This window comes from Manacus candei, unplaced genomic scaffold (genome assembly GCF_025592945.1).
Source record: "Manacus candei isolate 608988 ecotype Guabito, Panama unplaced genomic scaffold, ASM2559294v1 h1tg000051l, whole genome shotgun sequence".
Classification (NCBI taxonomy): Eukaryota; Metazoa; Chordata; class Aves; order Passeriformes; family Pipridae; genus Manacus; species Manacus candei.
In genome coordinates, this window is record NW_026138099.1 from 292,571 (window position 1) to 313,785 (window position 21,215).

General features: G+C 40.0%; 1 protein-coding gene across 12 annotated transcripts in view; it reads left to right on the forward strand.

Annotated features, from left to right (window-relative positions):
- Positions 1–7,948: 7,948 nt before the first annotated feature.
- AGTPBP1 (ATP/GTP binding carboxypeptidase 1) overlaps positions 7,949–21,215 on the forward strand; it is a 57,416-nt gene continuing 44,149 nt past the window's right edge. For 2 of the 12 annotated variants that reach the window (XR_007906909.1, XM_051801363.1), the window contains exons 1-3: positions 9,510–14,387; positions 15,306–15,437; positions 16,464–16,533. Coding sequence is in view for 10 of the 12 variants with exons in the window: in XM_051801363.1 (XP_051657323.1) it covers positions 16,502–16,533 (32 nt within the window). In the remaining 2 variants the exon portion in view is untranslated. Of the gene's footprint in view, positions 8,056–8,208; positions 8,294–8,331; positions 8,623–9,507; positions 14,388–14,426; positions 15,192–15,305; positions 15,438–16,445; positions 16,534–17,900; positions 18,003–21,215 lie in introns of those variants that run through there. The other 10 variants (XM_051801357.1, XM_051801356.1, XM_051801358.1 and 7 more) reach the window with 10 other exon arrangements.

Here is a 21,215-nt window from a genome sequence, read left to right on the forward strand (position 1 = left end):
GACTAAGTGGTTGCAATTATAAGCTGATTTTTATGAAGTCATCATGGCGATGGATCCATTGTAAATAAATGTAAGGAATTACCACTTCTCTTGGCAAAATACCAGGCATCAAACATGAACAGCAGCTTGTTTATATCTGTGGGAAAGGACTATAGCGGTAAAAAAGTTAACACATGCTCACTGCAGTAACCCCTAAGTTGAGATGCTTTGCTTTGAGAATATCAAAGCACTTCAACCTGAAATGATGCAATGAAGCACACTGACAGAATTCTGTGAAGGACTGATCTAACTTCTGGCACATGTGATAGGTGCATGGGAACATCCAGAAAAATAAAATCGCTTTTTAGTTATTTTTAGATTACACACACAATTTTTTTTTTGTGGGGATGGTTTACAAAAGTCACTAGTATTTAAAATGCCTTGGAGTTTATTACAAAAGTATCTCTTGTTTTCTTAGTCAAGCACATATGTGTAAGCTCCACAAAGTAGTTCTCAACATTAAGCAAAACAGAGAAGAAGAGCAACCTCCAGCTAATTCTTTGTAGTGTGACCAAAACATGTTTTTGCTTCCTTCTTGTTGAAGTGGGAGTAGGTTAAGAATTATAAGGAACTTGCTTCAGTATTACTTATGGAGTACCTTTGTTCCTGTAATACAGTAAGAACATACCATCATGTTTTTGACTTAAATAGGCTGCTTTGTTTAAGAATACTTCAGCTAACCATGTACCAGTTTAGGGTATAGTCAGTTGACTGCCTGCTATTTTTGTCTTTCCAGAATGATATCACATTAATGTTGAAGCTAGTGATGTATTTTGTATGAGTTTGTAATACAGGATGCCTATTTTTACACTGCAGAAACTCATACTAAAGCATTATGAATTTTTAAAGAATACTTAAGAGAAGAAATGAGCAAACTTGTCCTCTACTGTGTCTTAAAAACAAAAAATCCTGTAAAAGGAATTTTGACTGGCATAAGCAAAAAGGCATCTGCAGCCTTTGAAGTACTGTTTGCACAAAGGTCAATTAAATCAAATGAAAAAACATGATTTATGAGTAAGTTCTATTAATAATGTAGTCTCCTCATGCTCTAGATGCTGTTCTTAAAGCATGCTAAATGGAAGCAGATTTAAGAGATAAGTTTCCCTAGTTTACTCTAAAGATCAAGAAATGTAAAGCATGTAGAATTACTTATTGACCTGTTTGTACAAAATTAAATCATTTGTTTATCATTTTATGAATAACACAGAGAACCCTCCTCTCCCTCAAGAAGTCAATTGTGGAAATGGTCATCTGCTGCAAGATACCTTTATAGCTTTCCCCCAAGAAGAAGGTATTTCATAATCATTTCTGAAAATTATTCTTTATCTTTTGCCTTGCTTAAAGTACGACTGATTTTTCAGGAACTTATCATTGCTTTGGATCTCCTTGTTAATGGAAGCAATTGGTGCAGAGAGATAAGGAAAAGGGAGCTGCCTCACAGTAAGCAAATACTTTCCTAAATAGAAAGAAGGTAACCTTCAGATAGGCTAAAAATTATACACATAATTTTTTTAATTATTTTTTTTATGCTGTGAGTACTGACATTCTTGTTTAACTGAAACAGATGAGATTCCCTCTTGAGTTTGGCTGGGTCACAGTGGGTTTGTTAACATCCTACACATATACATTAAATGTGATTGTCACTGGGCATATGGAAAAAAAAAGTGGCTGACTTGGTATGAACCTGTGAAACACAGGGCATCACTTTAGAAACCTGCCCCCTTCCTGCCCTGAAAAACCCACTCTTTCTGACCCCCACTCTCCACAACAGTTAGATGAACATTATCCATCGGGATACAAACCTATACATTCTGAATTTTGTATGAAGAATATTGGTAGGTTATCTCATTTTCAGCATTACAAAAGAAAAGTAGCTGAATGAACCACAGATATGAAGTTGAACTGAAATGCTTTTGTATGCATTGAAATACACCTGTAATAGAGCACAAAAGATCTCAAAGGTGAAAAAGAACAGAGCCAATGCTGGAGAAGTGCCAAGTTCTAATGGTTATCAAGGAACGAGAAATCTAGAGATAAAGAGCCAAAACCAAATTCTCCAATGTGTATGTAGACAAGTGCTGGCTCCCACGTGAAGGCGTGATTGGTTTTCAGAGTTAAGGAGAGCTGTTAGCAGTATTCATTATCTGGAACTGACTGGATATGTTGAGTACATGGAAGTATAGCAACAGGCAAGGTAGATTTAACTAAGAGAGGTTAAGTTTTAATAGGAAACAATGATTAGCCAGTTGATAATTTGAAAGGAACAGGATAGGATCTAAAAATGCTTATATGCTGCAACCCATTAAATTATTTTGCAGAGCTTTTTCTTGTACTCCTTGCTTTTATCCTAGAATCAGAGAATTATTAAAGCTGGAAAAGTACTTCAAGTCCAGCTATCAACTAATTTAGCACCACTGCCGTGCTCATCATTACACCATGTCCTCAAGTGCCATATCCACATGTTTTTGAACACTTCTAGAGATGGTGGCTCCACCTCTTCCATGGTCAGTCTGTTCTAATGCTTTACATCCCTTTCCTGCTCCCAGGGGGATAACTATTAACTTTCGAAATTACTTGTGATTATTTAGCTGTATGTCTGATCCTGGAAGTCATACTGTATTGCTTACTTAGTAGTAAATGTTTTTTAACAGATTATAAACATGCAGTTGGGAGTGAGAAGCCCGTTCTTTTCTGAAAACTTGTGTCTCTGCAAAATGTCACTTAATTCGTTGCTTGTATTGCCTTGTCAGTAATACTAAATGAATGCAAATGGGATTTATGTAAAAATGTAAGCTGCCTTTTTATCTTATGAAAGCTCTAATGTCCTTGTCTTTCCACATAGAGTGTAGATTGGCATATATTTTTTAATTCTTTCCTAAGTGCTTAGGTTGTTCCATTAAAAGGTACATTCCTATGACCAAATGCTCTACAAATCATAGAATCATTGACGTTGGAAAAGACCTCCAGGTCCAACCTTTGACCAAACACTACCATGCCAACAAAACCCTAGCACTAAGTTCCATGTCCAGTCATTTATTGAACGCTTCCTGGGATGGTGAGTCCACCACCTCCCTGGGAAGCTGGTTCCAATGCTTAACTACCCTTTCAGTGAAAAAATCCTTCCTGATGTTCCAGCCTGAACTTCCTCTGGCACAGCTTGAGGCTGTGTCCTTTTGTCCTGTTGCTACTTGCCTGGGAGTAGAGCAAGTTACGCCCTATTTTAGGTAGTTGTAGAGAGTGATTAGGTCACCACTGAGCCTTGTTTTCTCCAGGCTAAAAAACTCCATCTTCCTCAGCCACTGCTCATAGGACATGCGCTCCACATCCTTTCCCAGTTCCTTGCCTTTCTCTGTACAAGCTCCAGCACCCCAATGTCCTTCCTGAAGTGAGGGGCCCAGTACCAAACACAGGATTTGAGGTGCAGCCTCACAGTACACACCGAGTACAGAGGGACCATCTCTTCCCTAGTCCTGTCCTGCTGGCCACACTATTTCTGATAAAAGCCAGTATGCCATTGGCCTCCTTGGCCAGCTGGGCACGCTGCTGGCTCATTCAGCCGGCTGGCAGCCAGAAGGTTCTTTTCTGCTGGGCAGCTTTCCAGCCACTCTTCCCCAAGCCTATAGTGCTGCCTGGGGCTGTTGTGATGCAAAGGCAGGACACAGCACTTTGCTTTTTTGAACCCCAAACTCTAGTTCTCAGCCCATGGATCCAGCCTATCCAGATCCCTCTGTAGAGCCTTCTTGCCCTCCAGCAGATGAACACTCCCACCCAACTTGGTGTCATCTGCAAACTGAGGGGGAACTTGATCCCCTCATCTAAATAATTGGTAAAGATATTAAATAGGACTGGCCCAGCACTGAGCCCTGGGGAACACCCCTAGTGACCAGCCACCAGCTGGAAGTTACTCCATTCACCACCACTCTCAGCCCAGCCATCCAGCCATTTTTTAACCCAGCAAACTGCACCTGTGCATTCCATGAGCAGGCAGTTTCTCCAGGAGAATGCTGTGGGAGAGAGCATCAAAGGCCCAGGTAGACTACATCTACAACCTTTCCCTCATCCCCTAGGTGGGTCACTTGGTCAAACCTAGAGACTTAATTTTATGTGAAATTCTGCTCCACAAGACAGTATTACTGTTGCTGCTGTTTTCAGAGATGAATGCCTGGCTCCCCATCAAACATTTACTTAATGGCCGTATAATTTGCAATCACTTTTTTCAAAACACCACAGATTTATGATTTGCTCCAAGTAAAAATGTAAATTGTTTGCAGTAGTTTTGTATGCCTGTCCTAGTTAGGACAGCTGAGACCAGTTCATCACTGGATGGGTGTAACCCAAAACTGTGTATTCTATAGCCTTCCATGCCATTTCCCAGAAACTGTTTTCAATAGACTATTTACACCCTCTGCCCAGAGCAGCCTGACTCCTCAGGCTACAGAGTAGGTGTTAAGAGGCCTGCGATATAGAAGGGTGTCTCCCTGTTCCTCACACCCTTTGTGAAACTCCCCGCCCTGAGGGAGGTACTGAGCATTCCTGCCTGAACTGGAGAATATATAATCTTGTAGTCTTGGAACTTTTTTTACCACTCATGGGATCCAGAGGAAGACTGCAGATCACCGCTCTCAACCACCACTCTCGACTGGACTGCAACCACCTCTTTTCAACCAGACTGCAACAGCACTCTCACCAACAGGTTTTCCCCTCTCCTTTTCCTTTGGACTTGGGGCCAAAAGAACATCACTCTGTTCATGCTCCAGGGTGCTGGGTTATACATTTGGGTTTTGTGGGTTAAAACCAATTGTTTGTCTGTATAATTGTACTTACTGTATTATTTTATTAAATTGTTATTCTGACTTATAATCTCTTTTTTGAGTTGAGTCCATTTCCCCTGCTGGTTTACCTTTAAACCAGCACAATACCTATTAAAGATTTTAGTTGAAATGTTGCAAAATTTTGTGAAATCAAAAGAATAATGAACCATTATATTAACTACATAGCATGAGATAACTGTTTAGAATTGTATTTGATTTAACATGATTTTTAACTATGTCTCTATAAGAGATTCAATGGATAAACAACTCACTTTTGCACACAGTATTATGTTTGAAAACAAACAAAGCTAGGGCAGATTCCTTCAGTCTCATCTGAATTTGTGAGAATTGTTATAAGAACAGCAGTGGCCTGCTACTGCCTTTGTACATCAGAGTCTGTTTTTTTAAAGGTAAACTTGTTCTCTGTACAAATAAATCCTAAACTTTGAATCAATTTATCTATCAAAAAAAGAAAATCTAGGTTCAATCATTCAGTGACCTTTAACTTTCCATAAATAAATGTTTAGCTAGTAAAAATGGTTCTCCATAGAGCAATCTTTTGGGTGGAATAATCAAGATTAATGCAACCTCCCCATCCAATTATGTTCTGCATTCTTTGTTTACATTAACAGTGAGAAAAGTAAATGGGTTTCAGTAACTGATACAAGTATTTTAATTCATTTTTTCTTAAATGAAATCACACTTTTTGGCAGTGTTAAATTAATTGGAGCTTTTGCTGTGTCTTCTTTCTTCAGTAAAGAATTCTCATATTTTGAACCGATTTATTTTTGTCATGTGTCAGGACACATACAGAGCTGTTTAAAACATTGTTTTCATAACTAACTTAAGTACACTTACTCTGACTTCAGCTTTAAAAAAATTCAAGAGATTTTTATCTACACCCCCCCTTATTTGCTCTTTACTTACCCGAGCCTGGCTGACACTATTTTTGTCTTTGCCTGAGTCATATTTGAATTTATTCCATGTCTTCTGCCTTGCTTCAGACAGAACTATGCATTTAAAATAATTCTATTAATAGAATTCACAGACACCTTGTAGCTGTACTGTTTTCTGTTCCTATCTGTTGCCAATGTACTGGTAAAGTCCTGCATTCTGATAACCTGCATTCTTCTCATTCGTGCTAGATAACTGGAGAACCTTGTAAGAGAGGGAGGAATCTCCTTCCCAATACATGTATGTTTTATGATCATAATCCATAGGTTTACAAGTTCTAGGAAGCATAATTAATGTTGAATTATTTGCCAAAGAAAGACCAAGTGAATAGCAGAATAAATGGACAACTGACTATCCATTTTTGTTAGTATGGTGGGATGGGGACTTAAGAAAATTTATTAAAGCATCTATGCATAAACAGGAGATAGGAGGACCAGGATCTCCCATCTGCCATATCTACACAAAAGTAGTCCACTGCTCCTCACTTGCGTGGTTTCTTCTGACTTGCCAGTAAAGCAACTTTGTTCTGTGTCCATAAGGTTTAGATGTGTATGTTTTCTGCAGGGATCATCTGTGGACTGTTGCATGGACGATAAGCAGAACTTACCTTTCTAACACTGCAACACCACCCAAGTTAAAGGACTAACAAACAGTAACTATAAACAATTCTTCAGGTGAATCAGCCCCATGGAAGGGTAGCAAATTATCACACAAAACACATAGCTACTTCCTAGGCAGTAGAAAAGTCTTGGCTGTCTTTGCTCTTGTCTTTGTGAGTGGAATGAATGATGTGTGTAGGACAGGAATTGCAAATGCGGTAGCCAAGTATATGTACTTTGGAAGGGAAGATGAATAAAAGTGTGTAGTTTTAAGGATCTGAAATCTGCTTTGTACTGAACAAGACTAAGAATGGCCGACTCCATGGATACACAATGTTATTGGGAAATTAACTTTGCATATTTCTATTAGGGATTGTGCCTTTATTTTTGACTATTATTAGTGTGAGATTTGAACTGGATTTCAGTTTAGCAGCCTTCACTAAAGGCTGCTTCTCCCATATAAGTTTTGTAAACAACTATCAGTATTTGGATTTGGCCTTGGTATTCTTAGCAGTTTCTTCATTTGAGGAACTTAATGAAGAAAGAAATACTGTTCCACCTTAACAAGTGTCAGAGAGGGAGATTAAATTGCCCATTTCTAGAGGTCATCAGTGATACTGAGCAGTTGAAAACCAGGAGCCAGGCATGTGAAGGTTAATTTGCCGTAGAATGTTCTGGTATGTATGAGGTATTATTTCTCGTTTGCAAAGATTTGGAGCAGAAAAGGTGTGTGTGGGGGGAATTGAAGCCTTTGACAGTTACAAATCACTGAGTTTTCTTCCTCGCTTCCATGATTCTTCAATGTCCTGGGCAGTGGGATTCCTTGGTTTCACTGTGATTGCCATAAAAAGCAGGTGAAGGTTGGGCTGTGGAGAAGCACCCAATGGAGTTGTGGAATTCTAAGTCACAGAATCCATCCGGTTGGAAGGGACCACAGTAGGTCATCAGGTCCAACCTCCCTGCTGAAAGCAGGGTTATCACAGAGCACGTGGCACAGGATTGCATCGAGGTAGTTCTTGAGTATCTCACAGGATCACAGAATATTTTGAGTTAGAAGATACCCTCAAGGGTCATCAAGTTCAACTCTTAAGTGGACAGCCTGTACCGGGATCAAACTTTTGACTTGGCCTTATTAGCACTATGCTCTAACCAACTGAGCTAGTCTTGGGCTCCAGAGAGGGAGACCCTACAACCTCTCTGGGCAATCCCTCCCAGTTCTCGGTCAGCTGCACAGTAAGGAAGTTCTTCTAAATGTTCAGGTGGAACTTCCTGTGCATCAGTTTCTGCCCGTGGCCTCCAGTCCAATTTTTTGGCACCACCGAGCAGAGCCTGGCTCCGTCCTCTTGGCACCCGCCCTTAGGTACCTGTATATCTTATATCGGTACGAACAGCTCGGCCGTGAGCGGGTGCGGCGGCGGGCGCGGCGGATTCACGCACCTCGCGCGGCCGATCCCACATCCGTGAGCTCCCCCCGGCCGGGCCAGCGCGGGCACCGCTCCCCCCCGCGGCGGCGGTGGCGGCGCTTGCGCGCGGGCGGGGCGCGGCGGGGCCGGTGACGCGCTGCGGTGCGGGCAGGTCCTGCCGCGCGTGAGGACGGCGGGGGCGCAGCGCGGAGCCGGCGCCGCACGGCGCCCCCGCTGGAGCGCCGCGGGGTGAGTGAGGGGTTCCCCGCCTACCGCGAAGGTGAAGCCCCGCGGCCGGGCATCGTCCCCGGCAGCGCGGAGCGGGCCGCAGCGGGGCGGGGCCGGCGCCGGAGCCGGGACTGGGGCGGGGCGGGGCGGGGCTCCTCCGTGCCGGCTCCCCGCGGCTGCGGGGCGCGTACCTGCCGGGGAGCGGCGGGGCAGCCTGGGCCGCGCGCTCCCGCCCGCGGAGGTGGGCGCGGGCCCTACGGTAGGAGCGGTGCCTGGTGTCCGGGCCCGGCGGGTCGGGTCTGCCCGCAGCGCGGGGTGGAGCCGCACGGAGGCCGGCGCTGGCCGCGGGGCGAGCTGCTTCCTCCGCGCCGCGCCTACGGGGGGCACTGCCGGGCAGTCCTGCTGCTGCAAAGGCTGCAGGTGACCCCCGGCCTTTCCGGCCTCCGGACGCTGCGGCTCCGTGCCCCCTGTCCCGCTGGACGGGTGACCCAGCGCGGGCATTGCATGGAAAACACGGCGGTTGGAATAACACTTCCCTCATGTACCGCGCGACTTGGCCTACCCAACGTCTGCCTAACTTAACGCTCCGTGTGTAGGGGTGTGTTATATTTAGGGTTTGGTTTTTCTTCCCCCTCTGCCCCCTCCTTTTCCTGCCTCCTCTTGCAGTGATGGAAATCTGTCATATCACGTATTTTTCTCTAGGTGTCAGTTCAAATACTCGACAGAGAAGGTTTGAGAAATAGGTTGCATATCAAGGGGTGGCGTGGTGTATTTCTTCAGTGTAAACTGTTTTCGGGCACTGAGCTTTGTCAGATGTTTAGGAGTCCTGAGCTGAATGAACTGTTATTACAGATAATTAGAGCGGTAGACTTTCTTTAGTATCTACAGGCAGAGGTTGAATTCATCTGTGTAACTGTATAGTGTAAAAACACTATGAAACTTCTGTATAGTCTTGTGATATGAATGTTGATTTTTGTGTATTTATTTTTCTGTCATGAGGGAATTAGCTCTCCAACGAATATTCCCACAAATGTTGTTCCTTTAGAGAAATACATGTGTGCACTGCCTTTGTAGGTTATATTTCTTGAAAATCTTCCTTGTTTTGCTTGTAGCTTTCAGTGTGTATTTTGTATTATGTTGGGTGACTGGATGTTGCTAGTGGGATAGCCCCACCTTCTGGTTAATCCTTCAGTGAAATCATACTTGAGACGGAAGAGTTTTTCTGGAAATTATATCTCATGCTATGTGTTGTGAGTGCAAGTCTGTGTTGGAATATTTTTTTATTTCTTGGGTGGAAGAGGGGCAAGACAATCTCTTTTTATGGAGATGTTCTTATTTACCATAAAAATAATTTTAACACATAGTTTCTGATGTTTCAGTTCACTACTGGGAATTTTTTTTCATGCCAGCATAAATTAAGGGAAGTACTTTTTTGATTTTAAGCTTCAAAAAAAGTATTTTTATTTTTTTCAGAAAGCAAGGAAATGATACTAAACCAAGGAGTAGTCTTGGTGTGTGAAGTGACACCTGATCTATGTGTGAAATGATACCTGATCTCAGGCTTAACTTTCAGTTTAGGTGTTGGAGGTGACAGTGCTCATATTTTAGGTTTCGTGTTCACAGATCGTCTTCCAAATACAAGCTTTTGAACTTGAAAAATATTCAGGTTTCTTGGTAGAAGATTTATATTGGTTAGCTTACTGCTTCTGGGAGCAAATTCACTGAAATTATGTGTTAGAAGCTACAATTAAAAGGGAAAAAATCAGGAGAAGGGCTCTCTGAAGTCGTCTTGGCTTACAGAAGGAGATTGCTATTTCACCTCATTTTTAGGTTTTAGTTTAGGAAAGGTGTTCAGCTTGTCACTCAACAGCTTGTCAGCAGTGTGTCTTATGATTAGAGACTTCACAGTCTTTAAAATTTATGATGATACTCTGCTAGACATAGCTGGGGATCACCTGGTTTTGGCTCTCAGTGTGTTATTTGAAACATCTCCTTTAATTCCTGTTATCTGCGAGCTGTGTGCTCTTAGGATATTGCTCCTATGATACGAATTGCTAATGCCTGAAAGAACTGAATGCTGCTTGAGTCACCCTGACTCTGGAATATAACTGCAGTAATTGAAATGTTGAAACTCCTTAAACAACATAGGCGGGAAGTCAATTTTCTTGGAGTGAGCGTGAGAGTGCTGAACAGGGCAGCTGCTTGTGTGAGCACGTAGGAGGGATTTATAACGGCAGTGTGTCTCTGGGTATGTTTTCAGGTCCTGCCACTCTCCACAGCTTAACTGTCCAATATCCTGCGCTACGCATCAAGAAGATTATGAACTGTCCAGTGTGTGGCCTGGATACATGGATGATTCAGCATTGTTTACATTGAAAATACAGTTTTGTAACAGTTAAGCATAGAAAGACTGGAAGTAGTGGGGAGGAGGGGAGCACCCAAACATCCTTCCTCTTTTTTGCAACAGCCGCAAAGGTGACAGTCCTAAAACATTCAGTGCATTACAAGGCACATATACATTTTCACTACAACTTCTGTACAACTTAAAGTTTATGAGAAACAGAATGTCCAGGCTTTTGCATACTGGAGGTAGGCAATACTGTTTTAATTGCTCCAAGTATAATTCATAAGCAAAACGATCAAAATTAAGATTTTAAAAGTGAGAACAGTTGCTGAGAGTATTATGGGTTGTGGTGATTGTGTTTCTGTGCACTAATGAGGTTGAAGGGCTTGAAGGTATTTGAATAGATAAATCTGCAACATAGAACCATGGATTTTTTTTTCTTTTCTTTTTTTTTTTTTTTGTCCAGATTAAAACCAGGATTGAGGGTTTGCTTTAACTCATCTAGAACTAGCAAGTTTAGATGTTTGGGTTGATTTTTTTACAGGCTGACCTTAACCATCGAGACAGTGTAAACCAAAGGAGCAGTCACTGGGTTAGGTGCTGGAAAGCACCTCTGACATTTCCCACTGTATTAATGGAGCATTTCCAAGAGCTGGCTAAAGTTACAAGGTTTCCAGTTCTTGTTCAGTTCCTGGTGTAGGGAAATGCTTAGTTTCTGCTATGGTTGTCCTTTTTCTTCTGGCTTTTTTGTTGCTCCCTTCTCCCTCCCTGTGCCATTCACTTTCTACCTGATGAAAGGGTTATGCTAGTGGGATAAGAAGTAGCTGACTTCTGCAGTATTTCTGTCAGCTTAAATCATGTCAGCTTTGAACGTGATCCCATGTGACCCTGGTGATAGCAAGTTTGTCATATCTTGAAGTAATCTTATGCTTGCAATGCCAGTAACTTTCTAGGAGCTTCTTTCCAGGCAAAAAATGAAGTACTGTTTTTTATTTTGCCTTTTCCTGGCCAATGCTTTTCTTTCTTTCATAATCATTATTGGGTATTTACAGCTTTTCTGGCTACATGTGTCAGACCTTCTTTTTACAGTTAAGTGGACTGGTGGTGATGGCTGTGTGACATAGTTGGCAAGCTGCTGTAAAGGACTTTGGTGCTTCAGTCTTCTGTGAAGCTTTATGTATGTCGTTTTGAATGTCTGATTGTATGTTGCAGTTTACCTAGTCATGTCAAAAAGTCAGCAGTTTGCTATAATGCAGCAATGGGTGAGCTAATCAGCTGACTTTTTTGTTCCCTACTATAAATATTTATAGCAAACGGTACAAGGGAAAGGCATAGCTGATTTTCAGAAGTATTTTTTCTTTGACTGGTAGGGATTGTTAGTCTTTTCATTTTGTTTTGGATTTAAAAATTAGACTCTCTTTGACCAAAAACTTCAGATTTTTTTTTCTACTTAGAAGTGTTGGGTATTTAGTCATTAGATGAAGGACTACTTTCTACCCTTTCCACATAAAGTCTTGCAATTATATCTGGAGGAAAAGTATCTCTAGTTTTTCTACTATCTTGAACAAAATTCTTTTCATAGAAGAAATACTTCTAATGTACCTTTAGGGATATTATAATATTTTGATGGCAGTAAAAGTTTTTTGTATGGCTGCATGTTAAAGTATTAGGAAGCAATAACTGTTTAGTGTGTATTCAAAGCCATTCCACCCTATTTTAGAATTTAATTAAAGAAATAGCTGATTCTGAAAATTGTCTCCCTCTGGACTATTGACTAGGACTTTAATTCCTATGAAACTTCCTCTGAAAAGTAAGATTTGTCCTGGAGTAGGAAGTCTATGTTTTTGTTTTCCAGTTCTTGTAGAAGAAGGTTCAGGAACTGGGCTAGGAATAGTCAACTTCAGAAAACAAATTTTCACTACCACATCAGTTATAATTATTTATGTATATGGTTCTGTTTACTAGATTGTGGTTGAGTATGATGTAGTGTTTACCAACTTGAAACTTAGTTGTAAAGCTTGAAGGATTTCCCCAGGTTTTCAATCGCTAGAGTTTTAAGTTGGTTTATAGGTAACCAAAACATGTATGTATTGTGCTGTGGATTAAGCTTTCAGGATTCAAAGCAATTTGTATAAATAACTCTGGCATCCCCAATTAGCCTGTGAGATTTTTTTATCCAACATTAGGTCTTATGTTTTTATTAGGGAAATTTTTTGCATCTGATAACCTTGCTGGTTTGTATGACTTTAAAATAGAACTGCTTTCCCTGAAAAAAAGCACAAACAACCAGTTTTTTAAAAAGATACTTGTGGAAGTTGTCGCTTGGGATGCTGAACTGGAAAACAATATGTCATGCGTGACAGAGTAAAAGATTAAATAGCCAGAGGCACTACTTAAAATATAATTGCTAAGCCTTTTGCAAAAGGCCAGTCCTCCTTAAGGTACAGGAGGATGAGATGGTAGAGGCAGCACTGCTGTATCAGTAGCAGTGGCCAGTTCTTACTGCTGTCAAAGGATGAGCATTCTGCTGTCCTGGTGAATGTTTTTTTGTATAATGTCAAGTAATATACTGCTGTTTTCCATATTGTGTGGGGTATTCATGTGGTTTTGCCACATTTAGAATGCTGGTTGTCACGGTGTTTTGCTCTCTACAAGCTTTTTGGATAGGTTGCTTTTGGTACTGAGACAGTGGCTGTTGCTGTCACATGTTGCTGCTTATTCTAAATTTTGAACACAGACCTTATTCCTGCAAGTGTAGATTTACTTAGGTAAATAGTTCCTGCAAATAATTTACTGCTATGTTTAAAAATGTAAATCATAAGTAGTATTTTGGAATTAAGATGACCTACAGAATGAAGAGTACAGAAGTCTTTTTAGATGGTTTTGTTTAAACAGACTCACAAATACCTTGAAAAAGAATGTTTTTGACCTATGAACAGCTTCTGAGACTAGGGTATGTGAAATGAAAGGTCAGTTTGCTTCTGGTTTAATCTGCACTGGACTGGGGGAACCCCCTCACAGTAAAAAATTTCTTCCTCACATCTAACCTAAACAGTTTAAAGTTATTGCTTCTTGTCCTATCACTACATGCCCTTGTAAAAAGTCCCTTTCCAGCTCTTTTGGAGACCCCCTCTAGGTACTGGAAAGCTACTATAAAGTCTCCCCAGAGCCTTTTCATCTTCAGGCTGAACAGTCCCAATTCATGTAGCTTGTCTTCATAGGAGAGTTGTTCCATCACCCCACTCATTTTTATTGCCCTGCTCTGGACTTGCTTCAGGAAGTCCACATCCCAGTTATGTTGAGAGCCCCAGAACTTACATCAGTAAAATTTCCTCTGAATCCTGTTACAATGTCTGACCAGAATTATTACTACCTTGAAGAGGCTGAGCGTCTGGGTGTTCATCTAATACAGGTATGTCAACTTAGTGTTCAGGAAGATGGTGTCCTTACAAGTCCTCTGTAGTCTAACAGGCACTCACAGCAATGCCTAATAGTCATGTCCAAATATGAGGTCTGAATGAAATGGTACAAGTTCATTTCTTTAGCCATTATTTTGAGCAAAAGAAAATTGCTTTGTGATAGTGCTTGCCATTTTGTGCAGTAGTTTCATGGTTAGGATATTTATCCAAGAAGTAGGATACTGTGTTCCATGCTATTCTGTTACGTTTTGGCAAATGTGAAAACTTCATATGAAAGGTAACTGTTGGAGGGGTTATACTCTTCCCTTTTGCATGAACCTTGCCAATGTCAAAATTTCATAGCATTGAAAAGGTGGATCAGTGAGAAGGTGAGTCAGTGGCTCAGTGACACCGAATTGACCTTGGAGTGAGGCAATTATGTGCTTTTCTGAAGAGAAAGGAAGAGGTGAAAATTATATATAATTTCTTGCAGTCCATTTAATTTGTTGTACTGTTGGTAGCACTATTACAGTGAATGCAGCTTTCTGATTTGGAACTTCACGCATCTGGAGAAATTTCCCGTGAAGACGCTGCCTGTTTCCACTGTGTAGGTGAGAGGATTCACAGGCAATGTGAAAAGGCAGAGGGAGATTGCAGAGAATCGAGCATATACTAGCTTGGAATTTTAACTAGTCAACACTTCTTTCTTCTGCTCCCCTTCAACTTTAGGTGCTTTTATTCAGTTATTGTTGTTGTTCCTTTAGAAGCAGAACTGATACTAGTTTTTCCTCTGCTCAACTACCACTCTCAGGCAAGTGGTATTAAATTTAAAATGTATGTTTAAATTGAGACTCATTCACCTTGTGCCTTTACCTTTCTATCAATCCTTTATTCAAAATAAGGATAATATTTAAAGTTTTAAATTAGTAATTTTAAATTAGTAATTTTGCATTACCTGGTAAAATGTTAGAGAAACTTTTTTACTTTAGTATGCATAAATGTTTCACCACAACTCTCTGGATTGCTACTGTGTACATTTCTATTTCTTTTCATTTTTTCCATGCTCCTTCTCCCTGGTGGTTGTTTTTTGGGGTTTTTGTTTTGGTTTGGTTTTTTTCAGAGGTTCTTGTACTTTTTCTTATCTGCTTGACTTTTCCCTTTGACCTGGAGTATTAGTAAGCACTTTAGCACTTATTAAATACTTTGTGGTGAATTTAGACAAACAAATTCAGATCTTGCAGTTCAAGATAGTTCAGCTCAGTAGCTGGCTCCACTTGTACAGCAGTTCAGTACACTATAATATATAGACAGTCTTGGCACTGGCAGACCGTTCATCATCTGTATGACAGTGGGTCAACGCTGCAAGCAAAACAGACCTGGCTACTTGCATTCAAGAGTCTAATATTTTCCCCCCAGTAAGACTTGCAACCTGCAACCTGGTTCAAATGGTCCAGACTTTATAATTCATGACATTGTGTGTATTGTGGTGGGCACAGCTATTGTCTTGTAACTATTTATTTTCTTTAAAGGATTTTGAGATACTTTACACTTGAAGGGTACTTGGAGAAACCTAGGACACCTGTTAACTTGAGTCAAGCTGGAATTCTGGTGAAAAGCTAAGCATTTGCTTCCTGGCTGCTGGGAAAAGATTCTGCTTTCAGGTAAGTCTGGAAATAAGCTTGCTTCTTACTTCATCTTCTTTAGGCTTTTAGCAGTTGCAGCATGGAACTTACCAGTAATAAAAATCTGATTACTTTAGGAGCTGAACAACAAAGATTTTTGAGAGGTTTTACACATTTCTTTGGGGAGAAGGGGATGGGGGGCAGCTCTGTGTGTGTAGTTGGCTGAATTTATTGCCTGCATTTCCCAAAAGAAAAGTGCTTTATCATATTCATTCTCAGCACCCATATCTTTGAACATCCATTTTCCCCTTTGCTCTGTCTTCTATCTTTAAACTAACTCTGTGCTAACTGTGCTCTTGGAGGATACTATTTTTTGTCACAGTGGGAGTATTTGTCGTTCATAGTAGATCTCAAATGGGTACTGAGGTTCAGTTAATGGTCTTGTAGACTGCAACCTTGGAGGCACCATTTGAGGAAGTGTTGTGCCCTGAGGACATTACGTCCTTAAATGGATAGGAAAATTGAGTTCTTAGCATGATATGGTTTCTGTCCAGGAAATATATTCAGGTCTTGCTTAAATAAGAACACCAAATACTCCATGTTTCTCACTGTACCTCTAGACTTAATTACTCTATAGATACATGAAATGGTAGTCAGAAATAAGTATGTTGTGGCATCTTATAACATTGTCAAGTAGGTTTAAAAAAGTGTATTTACTGGCTTCAGCAAAAACTTTACTTGATAAAATTCCATCATGGACAGGAAAATAATGTCTATTAGATGACTTGTACGAATTCCTGTTCTATTATAATCAGATTTTCTGAGCTTTGGTAAGACTGAATTATAATGCAGAATCATACTCCATACTTACAATGCAATAATTTATTTTAAAAGCTGGATCAAATAGTTTGAAGAGAGAAGAGCTTGTGACAGTGTGGAGAAATGCAATTAATGTGAATTAACTTCTTTAGCATTTCTAGTGTAGAGACATTCAGTATGGTGGTAGCATTTCATCATTAAAGAACAAAAGATGTTGACAATATGTAGTTGTTTAATATCTTCCAGGTTATCAGAAATGGCAATTTGAAGAATCATCTTTCGATATGAACAAAGTAAAAACATCATCTGAAAAAAGGTAAATTTGCAAAAACTGTAGTGACCTCTCAACATGAAGCTATTTGAGATCTGTGAAAAAACAGTCTTTATCTTAATAATAAGATAAATAAAATATATGAAGCTGAGACTAGCGTTGGAGAAACTTCCATTATTATGGGTCCATGGTAAGACTATGTAAGTTGATGTCCTGAAACACTGAACAAATCAATATTGGTAGCATGAAGTAGCTTAATTAATAAATAACTTGCAAAATTTAAATTTTCAGTTACTGTTAGATATGTTCAAATATAAAGTATACATTAAATTTAATTGAAAAATATATTAATAATTTCACTACACATATTGGCAAAGCATAAAATGATCTCTGCGGAAGGAATTAAAGAACAAGTTTATAATACTGTGTAAGAAGCCATGATTTTGTCATAAGATGTGTGTCATTCTGCAACAATCCTGCAATCCAACACATAGCTAGAACAAACAAGAGTGGGATTGTAGAAGATGTCGAGTTGAAAAGTTGTGTTTATTACATGTTAACTTGTTTTAGCAAGCATTTGAAAAGCTTATGAGATTGTTTCTGGAAGGCTGCTAAGCATCAGGAAACTATTGAAAGGCTTTCAGTCTTTTTCTTAAGATAGCATAGGTTATACCATCTTGTTAAGTCAAACGATCTAATCAGATTAAAAAAATATGTACAGGCAGCAAAATACGGAATTTCGGCTTCAGTCTTAGTTCTCTGAAGTACTCATTATTTTCTAAGTGAGTGGGTGAATTTGCATGAAGAATCTGCTCTATTGTGCATTAGTTTTGTGTCTTGGAATCTATTTAAAATTTGAATTTAAATTCTTGTGTGTAGTATCATCTTTGCTGTTGCTGACTGGAAGTAGAATGGCTCGATATCAGAGGCTGGTTGTTCCTGTTTTTGTGAGGGGGGAGTCAAAAGAAATAGTAAAGAAACAATTACGTTTTCTCCTTATAGTATATTAGCTCCTTAGGCATTATGATAAGGAAAGCAAACTCTCTGTTAGCAATGAGTATTCATGAAAACACTACAAATTATAATACATGAAATATACTATCATGAAGAATATTAGGTTTTTGCAGAGCGGCCACTTAAGTGCCATTTATTCTTCTTTATTTATAGAGATAAAGTAAACATTTTATCTCTGCAATTCAAAACAGTTGTTCCCTGAATCTTCAATAAGTTATGGTGACTCTGTTTACAGAGATAGCTCTGAACTAATAAGAAGTATTAGCTCTCTAAAGATTATTTGGTAACTGTGGAAATGGTTGAGAAAAAAAATAGTTTGAATTTATTTGCATTGGAATAAAATCAGAACAAGCTCATGAAAAGCCTGCCTATTTTAAAATAGGTTTTTAAAGGCTCACTGGAACATACCAAAATACAGAAGACCTGTTTACTGTGGGGGAAGAAGAAACTCCCTTATGCATCATTGTGCTGGCTGACTGCATACAGCAGTTTCAGAGGAAGTAGGTACAGTTGGGAAAGTGGTTACATCCTTCATTTGACTATTATATTTTGTAAGGCTTCTTGCAAGATGAATAGCTGAAAACCATGCTAAGATAAGGGAATTTTTATAAACTACCTTGGCAGCCATTCGAGTTATCTTTCTCATTGTGAGTAGACAACCAGAAAACTATGATGATGTGTTCTAGCATTTGCATAATGAAAGTGGCATACAGTGAGTAATGGAGAGTTGTGAGTCCAGCACTTCTTCATAATCAGAGTTAGAATGCTTAAACCTTTTGGGAGTGGAAGAAATGTCCCTGCAGTGAGGGATCTTTCTTTGAGAAAATGTTTTCTTGTTGAGGGAATTCTTTTTCAAGTGTGAGCCCCTGAAGTCCTCTGTTCTCACTGTCTGGGCATGCATCCTCTGTATCTACTTGTAGCTTTCCTAACCAGAGAAGGAAGAAATCCACAAAGCTCTCTGGCTACCTCGAGTAATGCTGTAAGCTTTGGCAGCAGTTGAAATGATGGCAAGGGTGTTCATAGAATCATAGAGTAGATGGGGTTGGAAAAGACCTCCAAGATCATCAAGTCCAACCCCTGATCCAACTCCAGTTACTATATCATGGCACTAAGGGCCACGTCCAATCTCTTTTTAAAAACCTCCAGGGATGGTGAATCCACCACCTCTCTGGGTAGGCCGTTCCAATGCCTGATTACCCTCTCTGTAAAGAATTTCTTCCTAACATCTAACCTAAACCTCCCCTGGCAGAGCTTGAGCCCATGTCCCCTTGTCCTATTGTTGGTTGCCTGGGAGAAGAGACCAACCCCTGCCTGGCTATAACCTCCCTTCAGGTAGCTGAAGAGAGTGATGAGGTCGCCTCTAGTGCTTCCCTTCTGCAAGCTAAGTGGTGGTGTGAGGGGCATTTTGAGCTGCAGCATTTGAATGTGGGATGAAGAAAGAGTTTCCTGCCTATGGAGACATGAACTGTACAGGATCAAATAAAACTGGTAAACTTTTACCTCAAGACACTTAAAGAAAGTCTAAATCCATCCCAGAAGAATAATTATTGGTTGTTTTTGGACAGAATAAAGCACTGACTGGCTACTAGACTAGTGGTGGTTGATGACTGTCAGAAGGAAACGGTGCACAGTTTATTTCTGCATGTGCTCTTTCTTTCTCTTTCTGCTTACAGCTAATGATTGGAAATATTCTGGGTTTTGACTAATGATCCATAACAGAAGGAAATTCTTGTTAAAATTGCAGATACCTTGAAGCTGGAAAGATCTGTAAAACTACTGCAGGACCAAATAATTTCAAAATACTCTCGTGAAATGCAGAAAATGGTTAAGAATATTTGATGGAAATATGTGCAAGATACTGTGCTTAGAGAGGTATATGACTGGAACAGGTAAAGGACAGTCACATTGGTAGTAAGAAGTGCCAGAAATATTAAGATTAAACTTCAGGAAGAGAAACTTTCAAATGAAGGGATACAAAGCGTTAGAATGAAATTGCCTTTGGTTATTCAATCATCATCTTTGTAGGTCGTTAAGGACTGGTTTGGCATATGTATGCCGTGAAGAGCAGCTGTGGTCTTTATCGAACTCTGAAGAGAATAGTTTTTATGGTGTTATGAAGTTTCTTCTGGTGCTTCTTAGTCAGAATTTTTTAATAACTAAAGATTATAGAGACTGTATGTAACTCGGTGATTACAGAGTGCTCTTGTGAGAAGGATTTAGAATGAGTGAGGTGAAAAGTGCGACTTCTAATAACAAAAAGGGTTATTCATATTGTGGGAAAACTAGTTTCATCTTGTCTCCGCTGCCCTCTTCATCAGTGACAAACTCAGGCACTCATGGCAGCTGGAGACCTGGATAGCCTGCATGTTGGTGTGTGAGATCTGTTTGGGTCATCACATTCCTTCTGACAGTGGCTTTTGACTGAACTGGAATCCTAGTTAGTGCTCTTCTAGTTTGATGGTTGATGACTCCAGTGTATATTGGATACTCCAATCAGAATTCTTGTGACTGGTCTACACTGCCTGCATACTAATTTGACCCCAGGTTTCCCATGGCAGAGTCTCAGATGTCTCGTTCCCCAAAGCAATTTATTCATGCTGTAGCAGCGCAGAAACAGCTCAAGCTGGTGCCTCCAAGGAGGGACCTTGAGCAAAGGAACCCCTGGGCTTTTATACCCTCACAATCTAAGCACAGGAAGGTCTTGGCTCTTCCTTCTGAGTCTTTAGCTCCTGCTGTGTCTGTCATTGTCAGGTCACCATGAAAGTCAGGACACAGTCTTCAGAGTATTTGTGCGAGGTTCTGCAATGTCAGCAGCTGGAGAGAAAACATAGCTCTGATAAGACACAGTTTTTATTGTGCCATTCTGGTTTTTTGCTGTTAAAAATATTGGATTCCATGGTGCCTCTCTGTTTTGGAGAACTGTCTTCTAGATTTGGATCCTGAATGGTTTGTTGATCAAAACATATGTATTTGCATTACAGATATGAGAAAGAGTCTCATTACAAATTAGGCTTTCATTTTGTTCTTAGGTCAAATGGGTTCACAGAAGTACTACTGATTCTACTCCTGTATGTCTGGCTGGCTGCCATAATTCCTGTCCTACAGTCTTTTTAATTTACTGTGCAGACATTGAAAACTGTCACAGTTTTACAACCACTGTGTATATTAGTGTAGAATATTAATAAATAAGAGTACAAATCTTAGTTTAAGATGAAAACTCAGTCATAACTAAGAGGATATCAAGACTTTAATGTATATTTCAGTGTTAGCTGATGCCAGTTTCAAGTATGCTTGCTTGGGTATGGTGAAGACATGAAGTTTATTTGGCTATATTTATTGGAAGACTTCGTGCAGGACAAATAGCCGAAAACCATTCTAAAGATATCTCTGCAGCAATAAGTGCTTATTGCTCTTGATAGAAGCTCTGTCCCCAGGCAGAGATTGTAATTCTAAATCTTAAAACTTAAATTGTTATACCACCCAGTAATGAGAATTACTTACCCTACCTAAACCTCTTAAAACTTTTAGTAAGTATGGAGAAACTATGTTAGATGCCAACTTCCTGTACATGGTAAATTGCTTACAGGCACCAGTGTTGCTTGAATTTTGCAGGCTGTAGCGGTCAAAAATGAGGTTTGCTTTGACATTCTAATGCCTACATGTGAGTTTTATCTTTGCAAAAACTTTTTTTCTCCATTTTTTTTTTAAAATCT